Here is a 25,205-nt window from a genome sequence, read left to right on the forward strand (position 1 = left end):
AGTGTATGTCTCACCAGTCAAAACTGAAACTAGAAACAAGAACTTCAGTCTTCTCGATATTATGATATAACTGCAGCAGCAAAGGGAAAAGTGATCACTAGCTGGATGACTTTCAGAGTGTATGATTCTAACACTATATTTATGGACGGAAGCAGAGTTGGCAGGAGGGGGTTTGGGTGGATTGCAACTTGCCAAGTGCATCATTTCACTAGAATAGAGTGCATATACAGTACCTCCACCAAGGCCTAACAGTCTCCTTACGAAACCACATTTGAATTTGATATTCGGATCTGCAACAAATTGTAAATCACTCCTCTGATCATGACTGATTTTTAACCATGATCCATGAACTGTTATCTGAGAAGTCAAGGAAAAGTTTCATACATGCACTGTTAACGAAAAGTGAAAAAAACCATCATAATTCCCACCAAATTTCTCCAAGTTTCGTGATAATTCATAATATTCTCCAGATCCATGAATCATTCCCTTCGAAAACGATCAATGCCCATCTAGCAATGTTAATGAAAATAGAAAAAAAAAATCCTTGATATGCACCCTAATCGGGATCCACACAAAAATGTGATGGTTTCCACCACATCCTTCCACCAAGGTCATTCATCCAGTTGTTTCTGTGGAACCTTGTGTATAAACAAATCAGCCAAACAAGCAAACAGACAGGGGACAACATGGACCTCCTTGGTGGAGTTAAGAGTACTTCCTCATTATGTAAACAGAAAACATAATCTGGTCACAGTTATTGAGTCATATTTAAATGTAATTTCAGGAGGGTTGCTCTAACAGCCAAAATTGTGGTTCAGTGATGTTGAGCGATTCGAACCACTAGCTTCAAACCACCAGCTCCATGTTGGCGTAGAAGGCCTCCAAAGAGAGGGCAGAGGCAGTGGAGAGTGACACAATCAGAGATATTGATCATTGTTGTGGCGTGCATACATTTCCAGAAAACACCATAACCATGATTAACATTAGCTTACAAGTATATAGATAGTATTTATACGACTATGCTATTATTACCAATGCTACTTTCAGTGGCCTAACTGTTCATACTGTCCACACTGCTGACAGCGGAATGCTGGTTTTATATGCTCGGGGTGAATGTGATGTTGTTGTAGTTTCAGGGCAAAATGTCTTGAGTTTGTTATCTGGGAAATCATTGGCACTGTGTTCCCTGAGGAACTCCACAGGATGTGCTACAAATGTGTGGACGGTAGAGGTTGTTGTTGAAGATCCAATCCCCTCCCTGAACTCTCTCGGAACAATTAATATTCTGTGCAATAATTAAAACACATTCATTTGTGGGGTTTTGACAGGAGGAGCAATTATTCATGGTCATGGGTTACAATACAAGCTGCATTCAGGGACTGTGTTGTAACTGGGAATTCATATCTGCTATGTGAGCGGAATGCTTTAATTCTGGATTCATTTGACCATGACCTCTAATGTTTGTGGCTGAAGGTAAACTCAGAACAGAACTGAGTCTTACAATGTGTCATCCCACCATGTGCAAAGGTAGGGCTGATGAGAGCTGATTCGAAAGGCCAATTACTCATGAGAGTAAGGTGTGTGGGGTGGGGGGGGTAAAGGGTTGGACACAGTTCGACAATGCCACAAGCGTTTAGCTTGAGGGGTGCCGACGCCTGAATGGTGACTCGGTGATGAAGTCTAGCATTTCTTATTCTGAGAGCATACCTCTTATCTATTAAAAAAGTGAGGAGGGAGGCGCTTCCCTAGAAGAAGTTTTCAGTTTCTAATTCATGAACCACAGGAAAAGAACAGTGAGATTGACCACCAGCCGCAGGCATCCACTGAAGCAGTCAAGTTTTATTTAAGACTGTGAAGATGAAGATGAGCTGGACAATACTGCGGTGGTGGAGCAGAGAAGAGGCTCATCTCCCCAACCACAGCTTGTGAGGAGACAGGTGAATGTCCCCTGGCCCAAAGGAAGGTCGTTCAACCAACCAGGAAAACACAGAGATGAGTTTTTAAAAAGCAACAACAACAGATTGAGATTATTTTGCTCTGTCGATCAGAGTGTTGTTTATTAAGGGTTTCTGTTTCTACTGTTATTCCGATTTTGCTGGACTTTCTTGTCCATATTTTCGCAAGTCTTCCTTATGGAACTTGCAATTCTCTAATATCTTGCTGTCAGTGTGTGATAGTCCACAACATTAGGAAGCCTACCAGACATAAAATCGTTTTTATATTAAGTCATTTTATAGGAAACAATTTTACATGCAGTAATAAAACAAATGTAACATACAACCAACTTAGTTTGTGTAAGTAACTATTTAAGTTATTTAAATATATAGAAATATTCGTACATTATAATCTACAAAAGTATGTTGGTATGAAAACCTGCATTTGTAGTGTAACCAAGCACATACAGAGACAGAAGTTTGTGTTACTCTATGTACGTGTTGCTAAATGTGTAATTGGGGGCAGAGCACATCCCACTCTGCCCCCAATTACACACCCTGCCCTCTGACACCCTGCACCAACAGACTGACCAGTATCCTGCAGCCAAATCCACACAGGTATAGTCCTTCCAGCACAACCCTCCCGGCAGACATCGTATTTAGTTCACCATCCACCTAATCAATCTACATCTGGGTGACTGGCAGTCTGTGGGATTGTTATTAGATTGGCCTCATTTTTCCACATTACATCTACAAAAGGGTGATTTGTCTGTTTTGTATTTTTCTTGTTTGCCAACTCCAAGTTTTAGCTCATGGTCAGTTTCCTAGATAAAGGAAACCACACATTATATAGTATGTGTGTGTATACGCATCACAGATAGTTTCTCTGGACAAGCATGAACTTTGGTTAAAAAATACCTCTGGTGTGTAGTCCTTCAGCATGGGTGTCCATATAATGCATCCTGCTGAGTTCCCCATTTATGTTTTTGAAAGGGTATATTCTGGATCATTGTTATACTTTCACCGCCTCGGCAAGTAGCCCCCTCGGTTACCATAGCAACGCAGGTAAGTGGAAAGGAGTGCTTAGTTTGCCACGCAGCATGAAGCCCGTTTTTTAAAACTGTTGACCTATAAAAATGTACACCCACCAACACGAGGAGGCTACCACAGCCATATAGGCTCTCTCTGTATGTGTGTGTGTTTGATGACAGCAAACGCAGAGGAAAAATCAATACACCATTGTACAGTTTTTTTATATACTGGGCCAATTTTGTCTTTATCCAAGATTTTTTGTGTTCTTGTCTTGTTCCTGGTGTGCACGGTGCAGAGTCTCCTAAATGACAGCACACAACCGTTTCTTCTCTTTCTGTCCCTCCCTGTTTTGTGCAATGAACTTTCCTACACTGTATATTCTCTTCCTTCAACCCAACTTTCTCTCTTCTCCTCTCTTCTGTATATCTTTCATACATTGCATTTCATCCGTTTCCTTTTGGTGAATTACATTCCCTGTCTTCCCCTCCCTCATCCCTAGTGTGCGGAGTTTGTCTGTCACCCTTCACGTACCTCTCTTTTACTTTTCATCTCCCCTTTTACCTCCCTTTCTACCTCCCCCCTCCCTTGTTTCTCCCCCTGGGCTTTGCTCTGTCTGATCTATCAGAGGCTCCAGACAGATGTCTATTCCCTGCAGGCAGCCATCAGAGACACTGACCGTATGGGAGGAATAGTGATTGCATTCTGTTGGTTTTGTCCTTTTCATTTTTGTCTCTTCTCGTATTGTCAGTCCTTTCCGTTCTTTTCATTTCACTTGTTCACTCTTGCTGGCTGTCAAGAGCCAGATCACTCTGCTTGTGGTGGCGAGGCGAAGGACGGTTTAGGGGAACTAGGTGTTATTGTGAAAAAGCCAGGGACAGGAGGTGCATCAGGAGATCATTAGGGAATAATGTGACAGTTACATATCTCTGCTGTATTGTTTGTCTCACAGCAGCTTGTATCAGCATTTTTAAAATCAAAACATCTGTCTCTAAAGGGAAACGAGGCCACCAGGTATTTTTGTCGCAGGTATTTTAAGATCTTCTTAGGTATTGAATGATTAAGATTAAAAAAATGATTGTTGGGATTTTGGGAAATCTTCAAAGCTTCAGTTTGATATTTGCCATGGTTCATTTCTGCAGAGCAGAAAATGAGCACTGGTGCTATGAGATTTCTGAGGTATATTTATAAAGCTGCACCAATCAATATTTTTAGATTAACTAGGAATCAAGTGACTATTTTTATGTGAAAGGCAACAGTCAAAATAATGAGAATTACCTGAACCCAATCTGTAGTTCCCTTCAGCTTTTGCATCTTTTGGTCCAATCCTTTGGTTTAGGTGGCTCGACGACTATTATAGCTTCCTTTGAATTCAACAAAGCTCCTTTGATTCTGACATGATTCCTGACAGTGTTGATGCTTTTACTTTCTTATTATATCAGTGCAGCTCAGGACAACATGAGATATAAAAACCAAAGCCTCTGATTTCGTTTATTCAAAAAAGATGATTCACAGACGATTCAATTCTTCCCATGATTATTAATAAACATTTAAGTCAGAAGGCACTCATCACACATTTACTGCTTCTCTCCTCTCTTCTTTAATGGCCGAAACAGTCTGACAACCCATTAAGTTTATATTATCTACATAAAATATTAATAATAGTTTATTCATGATCAGAGAAAGAACAAACACAATAACCATGATAAAAGTAATCAGCTTATTTACAGTTTTTATTTAACTTCTTTCTTTTTTTGTTATGATCTTCATTTATGTTTCACTTTGGATCCCGCCGGCCCCATCTGCAGATATCAGTGTTTCTTATCATATCATATTAAAAACTTTATTCATGGACAGAGAATGTTGGTAATATTCAATAGCTCCACCTCTTCCACATGAACACGCTCGTACCTGGATAAGAAACCCAGGGTTAACCGCTACCAGCGTCGTAGTGCAGGTTATCCAGGACGGCCGACATTAGGTTATGTGAACCTGGACAACAAAAACATACCTTGGGTATTTTATAGTACAAGCCCCAGGAGATGGTGGAGACCAAAACAGAGAACTCAGAGCTGAGAGTGAATAAGTTATATTGCCAGGTGGGAAGAAACAAATCTACAAATGAATGCTCATGTTACCTAATATCAACAGGTTGAGCAAATTGACAAATGTAAAAACAACTTTTAATATATAATGATAGTGGTATGTCAATGTTGTGTTTATAGTTTATTCTGCAGTTGCCAAGTTAAAGCTATATTTATTCATGATGAAATTCATGCTGGAGTCTTTTTACAAAGACTTTTGTCTGAATCAAATTAATGGTATGTCATTCATATTATAATTGTTTTTTATTAGATTTGAATATGTGCAGTTTTTACATTCACTAGAGCAATGTGTGCATAATAACGCGCGTACACATATCAGCTGTCAAGCAACAACACACTGCACCAGCAAGAGCAGCGAAGAATAAGACTCCAAGCTAGCTAAGAATCTTGTTAGTTTGAAAAAGTTTTGTGTGGAGTAAAGAGCTTTTTAAATGCCAGATTTCAAATAAAGGGAAGTGGCAATGACTGACAGCCCTTTCCAGTGACTGGTAAGTTAAAAGCTCTTACATTGTGTTCAATAACTTTCCAAAGTATATCTGATGGCAAGAACTTGAATGTAATAAAACTAATATTTACCAATAAATATAAATAATACTGTAACTTCCCGTTCAAGTGGATAATTTAGCTTAGTGGCTTCAAAAGTTACATTTTGATTTCAAAGGTTATATATAATTTGGACTTGCACATTCACTTGTTCAAATTAATATTGAAATTCCAAGGTGGTTTTCTACAGTTCTACCTCACATTGCTGGATAGACCAGGCTGTTATCTGTACAGTGTTTGAGAATCCCCCTTGTCAGTGTCTTTAAGCTCCTTTGTCCCCCATTAATCACAGAATAATTCATTATGACAATCCTTCAGACAGGGGTCTTATTGTATGTAATCTTTTACTTATGTCCCTTTCCTAATTTTTTCCTCAAGGTGAATCCCATTAATGGATACAGTGAAGATATGATTAATCACGTAGGTCCTTTGGCAGGTTTGTGATGAGTGTGAGTAATTGCCTTGTCTTTGAGAGTCCATTTAATCAAAAAAGGAGGACATAAATCTATTAATCTCTTTTACATAGCCAAAATATGTGTGTGTACGTCTGGTTTTTGAGCCCTTAGTGCGACTTCTTTTTAACCCGACAAAATATCCGAAGTTATATCTATAACTTATCTTATTTTGAAACAGACTTAATGGCTACATTTGTATTTGCGTATATTTTCAAAGACTGGCATCACTTTCACTTTATATTCAAATTATGCCCAAATACTTTGTTGTTCTCTCGCTCTCTACTCCCTTTGTTTTTCTCTTCACCCCTCGCTCACCCAGCTCTGTGGCATTCAGGCTGAAAGCAAACTACAGCCGGCTGATTGTTTGGTCTGTCTGAGCATGATAAGCTTTCTAAAACATGTCAATAGTGCTACTGGCAGGGGACAGATGCAAGGGCCATAAACTGGCCCCTAGTTGACCGGACTCATCCCAAAGTCCAGTTGAAGTCAGTGGCAGTGACTCATATAAAAACTAAAACCCAGAAAATATTGCCATTGACAGACTGGTGTTTTAATTACACACGGATTTGTTCATAGGCAAAGCTTTTGCTCTTGGTCGAGCTAAACCTCCATGAGCAACGCCAAAGGTGCTTTTCGGAGTGCAAATTAGCAAACTAGCAAAATTGCAGAGCAAATGGAATTTGTTTTGAAAGTATAACGAGAATGGAAACTGAAAATAACAGAATGTCTTTGGGTTTTGGATTATTGGTTGGGGGGAACACATTGATGATACATTCCCATTTTCCCAAACAATTAAGAACATAAACTGAAAATTAATCGATATGAAAATAACAATTAGTTGCAGCCTAAAGGGATAGTTCACCCAAAAATGAAAATTGACTCATTATCTACTTACCACTATGCCAATCTGATATCTTCCTCTGAAGCCGTGTTCGCACGTGGATCACAGAGGACATTTAGGACAAAATCACGGTGTAAATGACACCACAGGAGAAGTATGGAGGCAATATATGTATTTTTTTTTTTACGTTTTGAAAAAGTGGTCACCATTAACTTAAATTGTATTGGATTTGGCTGCAACACTGTTTACCCCTGAAACTCCTAAAGTGTTTTGTGGACTCAAACACTTCTCCCACCCCTCCATCAGCATAGTGGTGATTAGATAAGGAGTGAAGTTTCATTTTTGGTAAACTATCCCTTTAAAGAGAGCACAATGTAGCCAAACTCAAGGATGTTAAAAGTTTGTCTAAGATACTTTGGGAGCTATTCCTAGCTTGTTTAGTTACCCTGACTGATTCAGCTTTAGCTCTCTTCAGAAGTGTCACAGGTGACCACCTGGAGGCGCACATTTCACCTCCATCTGTGACACTTCAGAGGAAGACAGAAAGAAAGAAACAGCTACAAAATGTAATGTTGCAAAATATCGTCCATCTGTCCTCCTGTTCCATTGGACATTGAATCTATAAATTTAAATTTAAGATGCACATTAGTTTGTCATTGAAGTCATATATTCGTGAAACACAAGGACATTTAAATGTCAAAGTCAAACTTTATTGTCAATTCTGCCATACGTACAGATCATAGACAGGATTGAAATACTGTTTCTCTCTGATCCTTGGTGTAAAGATATAAGTAGACAGAACATATAAGTGCGCAACATATTAAGTATTCAAAACATAATACACAGTACAACATAATATGCAGGTACACGGTGGATAGGACAAGAGTAATACATCCCAAAAAATGCTTTCCTACATTCAGGGAGATATTGTTATCCTTGCACCATGTGGCCAGCTGGTTACCTTCACTCCTGTATTTGGATTCATCGTTCTTGCTGATGAGGCCCACCACAGTCGTGTCATCAGCAAATTTGACGAAGTGGTTGGTGCTGTAGGTTGGTGCACAGGTGTGGGTCCTCAGGGTCAACAGCAGTGGACTGAGCACGCACCCCTGGGGTCCCCTGTGTTCAGTGTGATGGTGCCCAATGTCTTATTGGTGACTGGTGTGCAGTGGTGTTGTTCAGTGCGTCAAAACTTGCAAAGAAGCTGTTCAGTTGATTCAGCAGAGAGATGCTGTTGTCACAGGCTTGTGGTGGAGGACTGTAGTCCATGAGGGTCTGAATCCCCTGCCACAGGCTTTGTGTCAGCCATGGCTTCTAGTTAGCCCGCAAAGTGATGGTTTTGGTGACAGTGACATCCTTGATGCATTTGCAGATGTAGGTTGTCACGGACTCTGTACTCTTGTAGGTCAGTGTGTTGATTGTGTGTGGCTGCTTGCTTGACGATGTCCCAGTCTGTGGTGTTAAAGCAGTCCTGAAGTGCAGAAGTGGCACCTTCCGGCCACACCTGCATCTCTTCTGTACTGGTTTGTTCACTGTCCCCCGTGGCCTGTATGCTGGCTTCAGCACAACGGTGATGTGATCCTAGAGGCCCAGGTGGGGGAGGGAGGCAGCTCTGTATTCTGTTTTGTTGTAGGTGAAAACCAAGTCCATTGTGTTATTTCCTCTGGTTGGAAAATCAACATGTTGGTGGAGTTTGGGTAAAACGTTTTTTGGGTTGGCATGGTTGAAATCCCCCGCAAGAATGAGGAATCCATCAGGGTGGGGTGTCTGTTTCTCACTGACCGGTTTACGATTGCAAACAATGCACCTTGTTCTTCCTTTTGCTATGTGACAGAAGTGTTTCTATTTTTCGTTGTTCATCGTGATGCTGACCTCTTTCGCAACTACATACTGGTGCGAGCTTCAGTCCCTTTTGCATAACATAATAAAAACTAAATACTACTTTGGCAACAAGAGCTCAGTTTGCAGTGAGGCAACAGCCTAATCTGGCCCCTCACACTCTGATCAAACAATATAATAGATGAGGCTATTTAAACTGGGTGAGTCTGCATTAGTGAGATGGCGCATATACTGTCGATTCCCACATCATCCATCAATAAATACGGAACAAGAGACAGAGGAGGACTCATTCATTCTGCCCAGCTGAAGAAATAATTTATGCGAATAGTTCCTTTAATGAATATGATTCAAAACCTCAAAACGCTGGAATTACCAGCTCACAGTTGTGCCCTCGCCAAGCATCTAAAATGCAGTTTACATCCATATCTGTCCAGACTCACAAAATATATGAAGTGAAGACTTTAAATGAATTTAATATTTAATATAATATTTAATTTAACATTTAATCCAGTATTCTATTTTAATGAATAAATTATAGAGTTAAGTCCAAAAAATTGTTTTGTGAGGTTACAGTGACCTTGACCTTTGACCTTCAATGACAACAATCTAGGCAGCTCATCTTTGAATCTAAATGTACGTTTGTGCCAAGTGTAATGAAATTCCCGGCAGGTGTTCCTAACATATGATGTTCACGAGAATGGGACGGGCAGACGGACAGACAACATGAAAGTATAATGCCTCAGACCACAGCTGTTTCTGGTAAAGGGGCATAAAAACTGCAGTAGTTTCTCACCCATACAATAGACAGGATGTTAGGATGCACACTTACGAGAGGGTCCTCTCCTGTCGTCCTCCGGTGGAGCCGATGATTTCTCCAAGGGTACAGAAGGTCTGACCCAGAAAGTCCTGCAGGGGGGAAAAGAGATTTAATTGTATGACAGGGGCCAAGAGAGAGTCCTGGTTTCACAACAGGCTGTGACTATTGGTAAATACCCATAAATACAACTTTCAGATTTAGAACGAATGCCGCGCTTGATGCAGGCATGGAGCCATTCTTAATTTTACACATCTCAAAGACACCGCAGTGTGCTCTGTGCTGACAGATTCCAATTTAACTTTTTAAGACTTTATAAATAAGCTAAGGGGAAGCAGCCCATTAAGATATATGAACACTGAGGACTTAAGTATGCACACTCTGGGACTCCTGCGCCTCAATAAACAAGGTTATCGTTCAACAGATTGAGCTCAATAGCATCTTCAAATATGAAATCAATTGGGGTGGTAATATTAGAGTTTTGAATTAAACACTAAATTTATGGTTTAATTTCACCTTTTATATACACATGCTTTCACCCAAATAGATCAAGCCCAGGAGTCATTAAGTCAGCCGCTTGTTGGTTGACTAATTATTCTAAAAACTACCACATTGTGCATGAGGTGCCCTTATAGTAGAGAAGAAATTGTTTGTTTCCTTCAATCAGCGTTTTCATTAAATAAAAGATTCTGTGCTTTACGACCAGCCCACACACTACAGAGGAGAAAACATATGCCAACATAAAAAAGCAGGGAGACGATACTACAACATAAAACTCCTGCCAAGGGGCAGAACACTGCACCCTGATGTTTATCGTGAGTGGGCACGAGCAGGTGTAGGTGTGAGTCCCGCAAAGTGAGCACCTGTGTGGCTACCATGGACGTCCTGACATAGTCCTGACATGCACAATCTGCTGTAGGGGTCCGTCTCAAACAACAACAGCTGCTTTTTTGCTTTGAAATCGAGTTCTTAAAGTTGCTTTACCTGAGCGAATGACAAAATGTAGAAAGACAAAATGAGGAACAACACTATGGTGGGAGCTTCAAGGAGGGAGCTGTTGGCTTTTGTCCTTGATGGAATAAGATGAAACAATGAGAGAAAAATACAATAAAATTATAGTGAATAAAATGCCAAAAAAAGTATCTTCTGGGGACTAACGACTAAAACGTGATATGATGTGAAGTGTAATGGCCGGACTCATGAGGAAAACATAATCTGTATGTAAAGCACTCACCTTCTGCTCTCCCATGTGGTATATTTTGTTGGGGAAGACAAAAAAACTCTGTCACAAGATGGATTTACAGAGTGCGAAATACTCAGTGAGATTTCTATTCATGCTGAAGCATCATCATCATCATCTGCTGCTGCACTCATTCACAGTAAATTAGCTTCAACGGCATGAGTAATGCCGAGTATGAACGCGACAGATTTGAGGCCTGATGGAAGTTATCAGCTCTGAGTCAAAGCTGTCATTTGAGTTTGACATACTGTACTTACGTATTTGGAAATGTTGCAGCTTCTCGAATCCACATTGTACCTGCGAGAAAAACAGAGGTGATAAGATTGGAAGAACTTGCAGGGCTGCATTTGAAGTGATTTGGAACAACAACATGCACAGATCCACTGGCTTTAGTCTTGTTAAACATCTTAACTTCCAAAAGCACTATTCGCCTATTGTTCTTCTTATACTATTAATCACAAGTAGCCAACACAGAAGAAATGTACATCATGCCAGTATCTCTTACTTTCCCAGGAGTTCAATATACATTTTGTCTCTATAGCCTATGTTCAAGTTAGCTCGACTCAGGGGAAGGAAGTAGACAATGTAGCCTCTTTTCCACTGGGGAAGAAACACCTGCTCACATCTGTCTTTTGTCTGCAATGTGAATGGATACAATCAGCATTCTGTCCCTGGTCAAATGAGTCTGCAGTAGACACGGGTTGAAATCGGCTCTGACTGTCAGTGATGGAAACATGACAACCAGGTGAACACGCTTATTTGGCAAGACAGCGAGGTGAGAGAGCGCCTCAGTTGTCGGTTATGTTTGTGATGACGAACATGACGCACCAGGGGGAAAACAGAAAGGCAAACTCCACTACTGGCAATGGGAAAAGAGGGGTTACTGTTACCTGCTAATTTTGGTGAAAAAGAGGTAGTTCTTTACATATTGTTTACTTTAATGTACTTGTGGGTTTTCTGACTCTAAGGCTCTAGGCTCCGTAGCTAGGTCCTCTTATATAGCTCTTAATGCTAATCACCTCTGGCTCCTTACCTCACACATAGAAGTTAGATTTCTTCGTGCTTTCACCCCCGTGTCAGCAACAAAGCAAATTGGAAATGTCAGACTATCCCTTGAACTACTTTTGCAGGAAGTGCAACTGATTACAATGCTTTAACAATAGTATACCTTCTACAATTATATTTTATTTTTCGAGAAACAAACAAAAGTGTCAAAAAGGTATGTGAACCAAGTGGGTATAAGGACGCTAATGTAAATCAGTGGGGGTTACAAGTTGTTTTAGAAAGAAGCCTTTTTTTAAATGTCCTTCCCTGATTAGACATCTGATTAGACCGGCTTCTAATGGGGGGAACATGAGCGTTTCACCAAACTGAAGACTTGCAGAGAGAAATTATTCAAATGTAATCAAAGTCCTCACTAACTTAGGTTTGTTGCTTTCAATCCACATGAGTATAGCAGGATTTTAGAATTAAATGAGTTCATATATAATCAGAAAATATGAATAAAAATGCTTTCAGGCTACTTACACATCAAACCTTAGGTTTTGTTTCTCTTCAAAGAAGAAATCCAGGACAAACTTCCTCACGAAATCTGGATTGCGAGTGTTGTCTATTACCTCTGTCCTGCCAAACTAAAAAAAAAAATAGAAACAAAATGGTAATTGGTGGTAAAAGCAGCATTGATTAAAAAGTCAATATGTGTTCAAAAAGTCAATTTATGTTACATTAAGTAAATAGACCAGAGATTGAGTGAATACATTTCATTAGATTCAGCAACAATCCATATTACCCTATGGATTACAACCCACAAAAAAGAAAGGGCCTTTGCCAAAACATCACCAAACTGCATGACACTGAGCTTCATTGCCCTGTGTGCTAAAAGGCCTGTCCCCACAGAAATCAGACTCCAACATTAGAGGAACATTGGAGCCAGCACTCCACCGAGCGAGCCCATGAGGTCCCGGCCCCAGCCTCCCTCCGGGGTCCAGCCGTCTCTCCATCTTCCTGACAATCACACCAGTAATCCCCCCGGTGGACTGCCAGCCTCGCCTCCGCGGCCTGGCCTGACAGCACGGTGTAATGAGCTATTGATCTTGGCACTGCCTCACCACAGCCTCAATACCTTGACTCATGTCTTTAGTGCCCAGCGCACATAATCCACACTATCAGCTGTGTCCCCAGCCTATCCATTACCAAGGCATTGCAGAACCTACCTGCCATATCGACCAGTCGGGAAAATCCCATGATATTTCCTTGTAGTGTTTCTATTTTCGGCCCTGGAGGCCTTTGGTTTACAATCTCACTCAGGTGTGATTGTTTAATAGGTGCTAGGGCATCGTGGGTGAAGATTAGGGAATTGCTTTGTTACCGGGGAAGATGTTTTTTGTTGGCTTAGAATAAGTATAGCATCAGAAGAGTGAGTTACAACATGTGTCTACAAAGGTGCCATGTATTTCTTTTAGCCATCTCTCAACCCACCCATTGGAGGTACTCTTATTCAGTAATCCTTTGAGAAGAACCATTTATTCAGGATCAGTAATGCACTGGTTGACGGAGGAACCCGCTCAAGGCCAAAATAACAGTTGAATAACAACAACAGTGGTAAACAAGAGAGGGATTTGTGTTTAAAGTTGTTTCCCTGTGTGCTGTGTGTTAGTTTGCAGGAGATTGGCCTGCATTTTCTTTGTTTAAATGAAATGTAATTGATACAGAAAACAGTCGCATTAGTGAATAAAGGAAATCTGCAGGTGTCAAGCTGGCGACTGGGAGTGTCATGAAGCTTATTTGATGGGTATTACTATAATGAGCATTATTAGTAGTCTGATAGCATTTTGGTTTTGTCAGTGTCACTGTAAAGCAGTGAGAAGAGGAAAAAAAAACAATTACAGAAATATCTCTTTGATAAGGACAATTATTTTTACATTTGAGTTTATGTTGCTCTTGCTTTCAGACATGCACTGAACTCTGGATAATGTTCAAGTGAGAGGCTCCGGTCTTTCAGCGGAGAGACTCCCTGAATAAAAACTCCAGATAATGCACGAATGAGCTCATGTGAGAAAACAACAGGAGATTCTGCAAAGGATTTACTGCGATGACAGTTCTAATGTGCAAGACACACAAAAACACAACAAACTATAATAATTCAAATATATGAAGATGAAAAAGCGATGTCATACTGTACATATATAGAACACAAGGATGAAGATGTCAAGATGTTGGTGGTGAGGACCTATGCAGGTGTCGACAAACAAAAACAGCTGTAAACAAATGTAATCTCCACAGCGGAATTTATACGTTACATCCTGCCTCTGTCTGATGCACCACCCCTCTACGGAGCCCCTAAGGGGACAGAAACGTCCCCTTATGTTGTTCACGTGGGAAAGGCAAACTCCAGACCCAATTCTGTGGATACCCTCCAGAGGTCATGTCTGAAAACGGCTTTAGTAAGGAGCTGATACATGGACTATTCGTAGGAATGACCTTGAAGAGTACACTAACCGCTATCTAGCTGGGTTGCTAACGTAACTCTTCAGCTCCCCAACTTTTTTTCCTCTTTACTCTGCTGTTTTTCATCCCTCTGGCTCTTTGTGGAATGCTTTCACTCAGCAAAGATTTTTATTGGCGAGGGAAAACTCCACAGATTTGTATCAGCTCATCTTGACCCTTGCACAGATTTGCTTCACCTACCTTAGTGAACACACAGCCGTTTCCATTGAAATAAACTGATTTCACCACAACATTTCAGTTTTAAATGCTGTTGAAACTATGAGTTTATACTGATTGAAGAGCAAGTAACCACACAGGCAAAGCAGTCACATCTGTAACCTTCTGTTGGCCAACATATGATTGGTGGGGGCCTGTAAACTGGTGGATCGTATCCATTGGCTGGGGACAATTTTAGCACTTGTGATCAGAAAGCAATTTAGTGCCCAGCCTGATGCAAGTTGAACACAAAATGGCCAGAGAAGGACAAAAACAAAAAAATAAAGAATTACCTTACACAAACCATTAAAATAGAAAAACTCTTGGACTTGCTGAGGACTGATATAAAAAAACAATTTCTGCTCGTACAGAATGATTATTTTGTGCTTAAAAGGGATACAAATGAATCACTTCTACCTCAAAGAAATAATTGCAGTGAAAAACATGCAGAGAAAAACATGGTGTCAAAAGCATACAAAGGATATGTAAGGTCCACATTCAGTATGTGCTCATGGTGTCACTGTGTGCGGCTGGCAGTGAGATGTTTGCTCTGCTGATTGCAGCGCAATTCACGCCGTGTTTTTGATTAAACCCTGTCACATGGCATAAAAAGGTGTGAGGTGTCTTGAAGCGAGGGGATCAGCCGTGGCAAAGCCCTCACCGGCACATCAGTGTTGACTTTGAATTTGCAAATGGGTAAATACACCAACCAAAGACAGGACACCACAGGCAAATTACAGTTGATAAAGTGAAACGGGGCTAAAAGACGACATTGAAATGTGTCTGTGTGCCAGAGAGAGGTACTGAGTAGAAAAAATTTAAAAGGGGGAAGAAATTCAAAGAGGCATTAATGAATGGAAGGTCACATGACCCTGCCTTTAAAGGGAGTGACAGAGGGTGAGACAGCGAGAAGTCTGGGGGAGCAGATGGTGCATATTTAACGAAACTGAAAAGGAATCTCCCTTCTTTTTCTTCCTCCCCAAGTGTGAATGTGAATTTCTTTTGTCCAACATCGGAAACCTAATATAACGAGATCCTTTTTATTTATTCATTCTTTAACCTCTATTGTTAATTCATCAGCTGGGGTCACTTATATGGTTATATTTTTCGGGGTCTATTTCAGAGAGTGGTTGCACTTGTGAGGTCAAACGGAGGCTGACACTTTCAATTTTCTACAACGGTGTTCCCGAGGGTTTGCAGCGAGTTGCTTCTAGACTTCATCTTAATAACCTCCCTCCTTTAGTCCTGAAAGTCACTAGCATCAAGAAAAACTGTCCTGAAGTTAATACTCAGTTAATAAAAGACACACACCCGGGGAGAAAGAATGTTGGATATTAATACCGGAGAAGAAAAAGTTTCTTCACTCACCTCCCTCCACTCTTTGTTTCCCACCGCCTGCAAATACAGGACGACCACTGAGAGGCAACGGGATGGAGAAGAAGCCGAAGGGGAAGCATGAAAATAAGAGAGAAAAAAGTTTTACATGTGGGTACCTGTAGCATGGGACAAATATTCAAAGGGTCAGGTAGGAGAATCAACATGAGCAACATCCATTTTCATTAGATCGAGAACAGCTTGAAGCAAAGCTAGTAAATCCTTAATACAACCCTACTACAACGCGGCTGTGAAAGAGAAACTCAGGACAATTAAGGGATTTAATGTTTATTTAATAGGAATTAATACAATAATGAACGCTGTGGAGGTGAGGGGGCTGGGAGAGCACCCTCACCTGCTCATAGAGGATCAATCAGCGCAGGTGAGAGCTGTTAGCTGATTGGTCCTCGTGCTTAAAAGGCAGCGTCTGCGCTGCCTCAAGGGAGGAACGCAGAACTCAGAGACTCAAGGAGACTGAGACACTGGAGAGATGCCCGGACTGAGCTTATGTTTGATTTCAGTTTATGTTTGGTGCTTGAATAAAAGATGCTTAAAAGCAACCCGTGTGTCTCTGGCTGGGTGTGGGAGAGCCCCGTGGCAAGGTTGATTGCCACAAACGCATTCACCTTGAATAAGCAAAAAAAAGTACAGATTAACTGTAGGAAATAAAAATCAGATGCTATATTATTGGGTCATTTCCTCATTTTCAGGTATGACTATAACAGGAGGTAATCAATGTCTACATTTTCTGCCTCCAGCGAGATCTCGATATGTATAATTACAAAAAGGCAGAATTGCTGTAATTGTGCCATAATTATACAGACCATATGAAACATGTAGTCTGGGTCCAAGAAAAACATCAATAATATCAACATGTGTCCTAAGTGACAAAGCCCCAAACAGCGGGTGGTAATTAAGTTGTACATGAATCACCAAACTTTCACACATTCCCATTTCCTAATGACAGTGTTAGTTTACCTTCACATAAACCTAACCAACTTTGTTCCTAATCCATAGCATTTCCACCACTTTTGAAAAGCAAATGCAAAGCAAATGCTCTACTGCTAAAAATAGCATTGGATTTGAAACACTTGTGTAGTCCAGGCGGGCAGCATAGTTATTTGAATGGTAATGTCAGTTTGCCCACCATATTTATATATCCATATCCAGAGCAGTGCTAAATCTGTTCAATTAGACAAAAAGCCAGAAGTCAAGAAAAGAAGACCCCTGAAATAGATGCTAGTTAGACAGGTTAGGGTGTTGGAGGTGCTAAGAGCGGCAGTGCTCTCAGAGGGGATGAGTCTCTGAGGGGTTCTTGAAGAGAGAGAGAGGGATGCCCCTCTGGGAGCATTTGGCAGCTTGTTGCTCCATCAGGGAGCCACAAATGAGAAGAGTCTGGGCTGTGATTGCCATGTGCAAGGATGACAATTTCAGACGAAGTTCATTAGAGAAGCGTAAGTAGATGGGTGCAGACCCAGGAGTCTGAAGTGAAGTAGCACGTGTCCTTTTAGGGTGATTAAAGACCAGGTGTGTCACCTCATGGACAATCATCAAGCATTTGCATATTACTACAATTATATCACCAAGGTTGATTAAGATCAACTTAAATCTATCTAAAAGTTTGGTTTTCTTTAAAGGAGACATATTATGCTCATTTTTAAGTTGATGAATTAAATTTGGGTTATCATTTAAAAAGGATTACATGCTCTAATGTTTAGAAAACACATCACTTTAGTCATTTTGTCCATTGCTTCAGCTCCTCTTTTCAGCCTCTGCCTGAACACTTGGTTTTAAAGGACACCTTCTGATGAAGTCAAACTGCTCTGATTGGCCAGCTGGCCCTTTAATTGCTTCCAGCACATGTTGAAGTGCTGGCCTCCACTCCACTCTCACTTTACCTGGTTTTGTAAGGACCGTGCCCAACTAGCCATGAGGCTTGCATTACGCACATATGACATACGATGAATTAGCATTACAAGTTCCTAAACGCTTTCAGCACGGCAACACTCTCGGTATTCATAAATTACAAGAAGGCCTCAGTTACATTAAGTGTCCCATAACTAGACCAGTTTCTGTCCTATTGTGGTTTGGTCATCAAATATTAGCATTTGCCTTCTGAGAAGAAACGGAGTACAACCGCAGTAATATACAACACCGCAGAGGCTGCCCAATTATAGCCCACACAGTTATCATGTTGTCACGTTTGAATCAAACACACACATACAGTACGTATATATGCCCAAGCAAACAAACAACACTAACTAAAAGCTCTTTGAAATGTCTTTCTAATTGGCCAAGAGTGGCTGTTTGTGTCTAGACGGGCCCCATCAGTGTCTGTGAAGTTTGGACATTAGCTCTAATGAACTTCAGACTCTCTGGACTGGCAAACGATTAAAACCGCATTTTGCCTCCTAATGAGCAATTAACAGGGAGGAGATAAGAGACAGGGCAGCAGCCAAGGAACCCTTTGGGACATTGTGTCTTTAGATATAAGCAATATTTTTTACGTCAGATTCTTAATAATATGGAAAGTACACAATGCTGCTCAACAGTGTTTTGTTAATCTGAGTATAATAAGTTAATTAGTTTGTGAATAATGTTTCAGACTCCAATTATTTTACAGAAAATACCCCTGTCAAGTACACAACAGGGATTTAAACTGTTTGTAAAGTCGTACCGCAATACTCTCTCTGCCCCAACTACTGAAATAATGATGTTCAAGAGACTGTCTCTTTATCTGATATCAAACTCATATAGGACTTTGTTGTTTCCCCCAAGGTTGCAGAGTAACATCGCATCAGCCTGACAGCGGGCCCCAGACTAATACACATTGAGGTTACATCAGTGTCGGCCATGTCCGATGAAGTTGACTGATTGCCTGCTTTATGGAAAGTGACTGAGAAAGGAAAGAGCCCATCTGGTCTACGATGGAGCGACCAAGCCGCAAAGCAATTCCTTGTCATTCCAAACGTGACTCCCAACTGCAGCTCCTGACAATGACTTGGCTGCAGGATGGGTACCCAGGTGACTTTGAACGTGAATGAATCAGGGTCTGATCACAAATCACATCAAGTTCTCAAGTGGACCCACAGCTCGGTAAAGACGGTACAGTGAAGGCAGGTGCTGCAGTGGCAGAGAAACAAGGTGGATATCCAGCAAACAGGGACAGAGGCACAGATATTTTTAATGTGTGGTGGCTCAATTTTTTTTTTCTTTTTTAACTCACCACCGTATTTGTTCCCATGCCAACTCTTGATGTTCACACACTGCATAAAATATACAAATGCTTGTGTGTGATTTGATGACACCTCACCTCTAGTTCATATGTGCACAAACTACTTCCAATTTTAACAAAAAGATATTAGAACTATATGTGACCTGGGTGTTAGATATTTCAGTAATGATTCACTTTTTGATCTGCCTGCTGCCTAGAAACCAGATTTCTACTGCACTCTTCTTTTTTCTCAGTCACCTCTTTCAAAGCATTGTCGCTGTAATGTGCAGCCTGACATCTTTGGCAAAACCAATAACTTACTTCTTGATTAGTATCAAATAACATAACTAACCTATACTTAAAAGATTTTGAAGATCCACTTAGTAACTGTTACATTGTGTCTGCTTGGTATAACCTGTATGTGTTGCATTTGAATACCTGGATTAGCATTTCTAATTTTATATTATTTAATATTGTATTTCAGGCCATAATTTCAGAATAGAGTTCTTGCAAACCAGAAAGTCTTGGGGGGGGGTAGTAGTGATGGACAGGGTGCTGGATTTTTGCCTTTTCTTCTCTTATACCACAAAGGTGCAGGGTATGCTGATATGATCAGTGGGTTTAAACTGAAGCAAAGCAATTTGTGCTTCATTATCCTCTCAACTCATCTACTGATTCCAGAAATCTGTCCGTCTGTATATGGAACACATATTTTGAGAACCACTCATTTTATCGGCTTCACACTTCGGCATGTATATTGTTAAGGGCCCTTAGGAAGTGCAGTGTTGAATTTTGTGGGATTCGGACATGTGATACATTCAATATTGATAAACAGGTGACCAGTGCTTTGTAGCAGCTTCCACTGGGACATATGTGATATTGTCAATCACGACAACAGCTCGTTCACAGCAATGACAACTAATTCTCCAGTTCAGGGTACTGATACTGAGTCAAGCACTTTTTCTTTCTTTACTTCTGGAGGCTCAATTACTGCAGGTGACTTTAACAGCTTCAGAAAGGAAGCTGCAACCAGCATCACCGCAGGCCGAGCACACAGCTCATTCCAAACAAGTTGGTTTAGAATGGGCACCACAAGCCCATAGCTGATCACAAATCAATCTCTATTACTGATTGCCACTATTTCTAGTCCAACTGTGAAACAAAACTGGAGCAAGTGAGTCTCATCCCAGTCTAACTGCAACAGGAACACTATCCACAGGAGTCTATACTGCCTGAGCCAAAGCCCCCCCAAGTGGTCTCTTCTGTATACTTTGGTATACTGCCTCTGCCTGCCAAGTGCGTATGAGAGCTACTATTAGTCAAGTAAGTCATTGGTAAGCTTAGTGGAGAAAATGTGATAATCAAAACTAAGGGCAGCAGCAGAGGCAACAACTGTTGTATTAATATCAAGATTTCACTGCCACTTACATCTTAATTATACTTTTCAACACAAACAGGGTTTAACGTGCAAGTAGACTTCTGAATCCCGACCATATTTATATTTCTGACCCATCGGTGTTCAGTGTAATTGAAAACGGCAGAGTGTACTTTTGGACTCATGTGAGTCAGACAAGTGAGCTGACAGCTACAGTCACCTGTGTGGAGGCTTTGTCGACTGGGGATTTCTTGCTGCCTGCCTCCTGGATTTGCACTGCAGGAAAATATAATCAGAGAGAAGGCAGGCATGGACAGGATGCCATGGGCTTGGTTACAGGCTGAGGGGACAAGCTGCTCGATGTGAGGTGAAACAGAGACGTGGACGGGTAGTAAGAACCTAGTCCACTGTGGGGCTTGAGTAGAATAGGGAGGATTAAAAGATGGAACATCAAAGAGGACAATGACGATTGGTTGGGGAAGAACAACTGAGAAAAGGTATATAAATGAAGAAAGGGAAGGGATGCATGGGAGAAAAGGGGACAAAGGAGATTAACTGGGGAGGTGACTGTTTGGAAAATAAATGCAGAGCGTAAATCCGAGTCTAACACAGTCAGGCAGTAGCAGATTTCAGCCGGAGAAGAGGAGCCAGGGTTTTAAGGGCTTGGCTGTTAGAAATCCCCCACAGATACACCTCTCACACAGCAGTTTAGGGGAGGCAGGTTGGTCACACATCCCCGCTAATCTATCGATCTGCTGCCAAGAGAGGGATGAGCCAAGAGAGCCCAGAACCTTTGGAGACTGATTCTTGAACCTCAGTGGAGCAGCCATGACAAAGCTGCTCAGCTGGGAGCCAATATAAGGAGAAACACAGCACCGGGCCGGGGTTTTCTTTGAAAATCCAGCATTCTTATGGCCTAATTCCCAAAGCTACGCTGCAATGGCAAAGAGCACCTCATTAGTATTAACTCAGGTGGCATAAATTCCCCCTGGGTTATAAAAATCGAGTTTTGATGTGTGTTTTATTCGACATGGGAATAATAAAAATCATCAGAGGGGCTATGAATACCCTGTGTACCCCAATCAGGCTATGCTAACTTTTTAGTGGAATAAGGCCGTTGTATAATGTGTTCAAATATGGATTATTACAGTGACATCATGCTGACATAATTTTCCTATTATGTATTCATAAATTTACAATAAGAAAATAAGTATTTTTCAATCTATAGTCTTTAGACTGAGTTTAAGAGAGGCCTCAGAAAACCTATTTTTGAACTGTTCATAATATTGTTTTTTTCTGTTCGTTGTGACTCCTTCATGACGTCACTCATCTTATGACATGATATGACGGGGAATCATTTTCTGATCAATATAAGCTGTAGATTGTCTAGAAAATTAAGTTTTGAAGAAAGTATTTTGCACATGCCAACTCTGTAGCAACATGTCAGCACATAAATGTTGGACAGTCCAGTGTGTATGACTGAAACACAAATAAAATAGAAAAGCTGATAAACAGTATATTACTACTGCTTTGATTGCTGTTGATGCATTGAGCAGCAAATAGAGCATTTTTTGTTGGGGGGGGTTCCCATGTTTCCCATTAATTATCATAACTGTTGCAACCTGCCATATTCTAATTTGTCATTGCACATATAAATAATGAACCTAACTTTTTGTACACTTCTCATAACAACGTGTTGGTGTCTGCAGTGCTATTTTCAGCACTATCTGCTGCGTGCTTGCTCACGCTGTCGTGCTACCTCTTTACTGTCCATGCAGACTCTCAGACCTCATTGTTTCAGCTGCAGTTGTGGCATCAATGCAGTTCTTTCTCTCAAGTAAGAACGTATCTGTCACTCTTCAGTCTGTGACCTTTGTGCAAGGGCATGTGCACCCACGTTACCGCCATAGAATTTTGTTGGAAACGCTGGAAAAGCTGGCTTCAGTTAAAGTTTTCGACTGAAACCTAAAAAAATTATGACTGTCTAGTTCAAATGCAATGCACTATTATCCGACTTAGAACGGATACATTTTCTAAAACATTTTAAGTAGATGTACATATTAAATGTGGTGAGTGTGGGATGGATGACCATGAACGTCTGGATCTACAGGGGCTGCTCACTCTTTCCTCAGATCTCATTAGGAGTCCTTGGATGTAATCAGTGACCAGTGACCTTTATTTAGATGGTGTGACACAGACCTTGCCCTTATTCACCTCTGCAAGTGTATGTTGAATCATAATTAACCTGCTTTTAGAAGTGGAACAAGAATTTTCTTTACATTCATTTGTCTTTCAATTGTGCATGCCCACTGCTGTAAACCCAACAGAGACATAGAGTGGAAATATAAGCCAAAAACATCTTGATCATATGATCTGCACTGCAAATCAGAATGTAATCTTCCAGATGAGTCATTTTAAAACCACAGCAGACTCAAAAGCAGATTTTTAGAGGAAGACGAGGAACAAACCACACCGGCTGTGCATTAACAAAACATGAACTCCTACCTGCTGATGAGTCAGAGCCCTCGAGCATATAAACTATATAAATGAACAGGAAGTAGCCCATAGTGTCTAAAATGTAATAAACATGACTCACTAACTTCGCTGTTAGGGGATGCAAAGAATAATCACAATGGATTCAATATACACACTGTAATTGTATTTCATTTTCGAATACTCCTGGAGAGGTGGGAGTGGGGGAGGCCGTCTGCTGATTCGAATGGAGTAAAACACCAATGCATGTGGATGAAAGCTGTCAGTACTCCACCAGCGAATGGTGTTACATAAGAGAAGTGGGATGCTTCATATGGGAGCCTGATAGCAATTCAGATGGCGGTGGATAGGAATAAAAGAGCCAGATGAATCTTGTGTGTAGCTTCAGGAGTTGTACAATGAGAACATGGAGAAGGTGAAAGATTACCTCGTTTTTTCATTGTCTCTTGTCTTAAAAGTCCAAAGTTTTAGTGATCTAATGTCATCCCTGATTTTTTTAGTACTCTACAACTAAAATCACATCAATTTAATGGTGTATTTGAACAGCATTTGGAGCTGGAAATGATAGTTTGGTGCAAAAGGGTCACGTCTATGACAGAAGAGGTGCACAAAAATACAGAAAGAAGTACATTCCTAGCTATTGGGGATGAGAGGAAAACTATCTCATGAATTCCATTATTTTTATCTCGAGCCAAAGGAAAGTGTCATAAAGAAGCGTCTGTCTGACCAATGTCAAAACTTTTTTGTTTTTTTTCCCCTTCCAGCCCACAATCTCTTTCCAAGGGTAACATCAGTGTGGTTGAGGTCACACATGCCTGGAATATGATTAAAACCCCAGTCAAGACTGGACTTAATGCGACTGTGCAAAGGGTCAGAGCACCAGAGTTACGGCAATGCAGAGAGACATGTGTGACGGGATCTTTGTTTTATAATAAACATCAATCGTCAACATAGACAGAGATTTAACCTCTTGAAACCCCGGTGGAAATTACAGACACAGACGAGATAAAATATATGTTTTGTCAATATGGACATGCTATACCCCGAGCTTAAAAGGGATAGTTCATCCAAAAATGGCAATTCATTCATTATCTACTCACCACTATGCCAATGGGGGGGGGTCCACAAAACACTTCTGGAGTCTCAGGGGTAAACTTTGTTAGAGCAGAATCTAATAGAATTGAAGTCAATGGTGACCACTTCTTCAGACCTAATGAAACAGAAAAAACACAACATGCCTCCATACTGCTCCTGTGGTGTCATACAAGTGTCCGCAGGCCCCGACGTTCATATTTGACTCAAACCAGGTCATTTACACCAAGTTGGCTGATATCTTCCGACGAGGTACATTCAGGGACCATCGGAAATGCTAACGTCCGCAAGCTTAGCCACTTCTGCTGGAGTTTTAAGCTTAACTCTACGGTGAAAATGACCTTGCTTCGAGTTTAATATGAACGTCAGGGCTTGGGATGACACCACACAAGGAGTATTGAGGCATGTTATGTTTTCTCTGTTTTATTACGTCTGAAGATAGGTCACTAATCAGCTACACTGTGTACCCCTGAAACTCCCAAAGTGTTTTGTGGACTCAAACACTTCACCCCCCTATTGGCATAGGGATGAGTAGATAATGAGTGAATTTTCATTTCTGGGTGAACTATTCCTTTAATGCCCTTAACAACCATTTTCACCTCAACTAAACACAATTTAAACACCAAGCAATTAAATCAGCATGTTGCAAAAACACAAACTGTACATGTCCATATAGGTTTTGCTTTAGTCCATATCTCTGGTAAAGCGGCTAATCCAATGTCTGAGTCACTTTGAAACAACAAGGTGCTTACTGCCACCTACTCTTGTTCCTCTTTTGGTTTAGTGGCGGTTTACTCAAACCTCTAACTTTACTCTACTTCACTTCATTAGAATAGAATGTGGCTCAGATAATGTTCAGATGTTGTGCTATGGATTATTAGAGTTTGGGGCTACAGCTACAGTACATGATTTTACGGTGTCGTAAAACGTAAGTGTCGGTCAGGTCTGCGAGACTGAACGCTCTTGTTTACGCTCAGCCGTAGCAAACTGTTCTGTTCAGTTCACCAACAATATGAGCATGAAAGGTATGATTTTACCGCGTTCATGCACAGCTCTGACCATAGGCCGTATATAAGATATAGACAGCATGTGTAAATATTTTCCCTAAGGAAGAAAATGTCAGTGTGAAATCAAATATGACTGGGCAACTGATTG

At 40.8% G+C, this 25,205-nt stretch overlaps 1 protein-coding gene across 1 annotated transcript in view; it reads right to left on the minus strand.

The window, feature by feature from the left end:
* Positions 1-25,205, minus strand: part of LOC118111682 (copine-9) — a 79,125-nt gene that overhangs the window by 38,417 nt on the left and 15,503 nt on the right. The window contains exons 3-7 of the mRNA XM_035160491.2: positions 15,871-15,917; positions 12,328-12,431; positions 11,058-11,097; positions 10,795-10,797; positions 9,576-9,652 (exon numbers count right to left, since the gene is read on the minus strand). Of these exons, the coding sequence (XP_035016382.1) occupies positions 9,576-9,652; positions 10,795-10,797; positions 11,058-11,097; positions 12,328-12,431; positions 15,871-15,917 (271 nt within the window). The remainder of the gene's footprint in view (positions 1-9,575; positions 9,653-10,794; positions 10,798-11,057; positions 11,098-12,327; positions 12,432-15,870; positions 15,918-25,205) is intronic.

The sequence above is a fragment of the Hippoglossus stenolepis genome, chromosome 6 (genome assembly GCF_022539355.2).
Source record: "Hippoglossus stenolepis isolate QCI-W04-F060 chromosome 6, HSTE1.2, whole genome shotgun sequence".
Classification (NCBI taxonomy): domain Eukaryota; kingdom Metazoa; phylum Chordata; class Actinopteri; order Pleuronectiformes; family Pleuronectidae; genus Hippoglossus; species Hippoglossus stenolepis.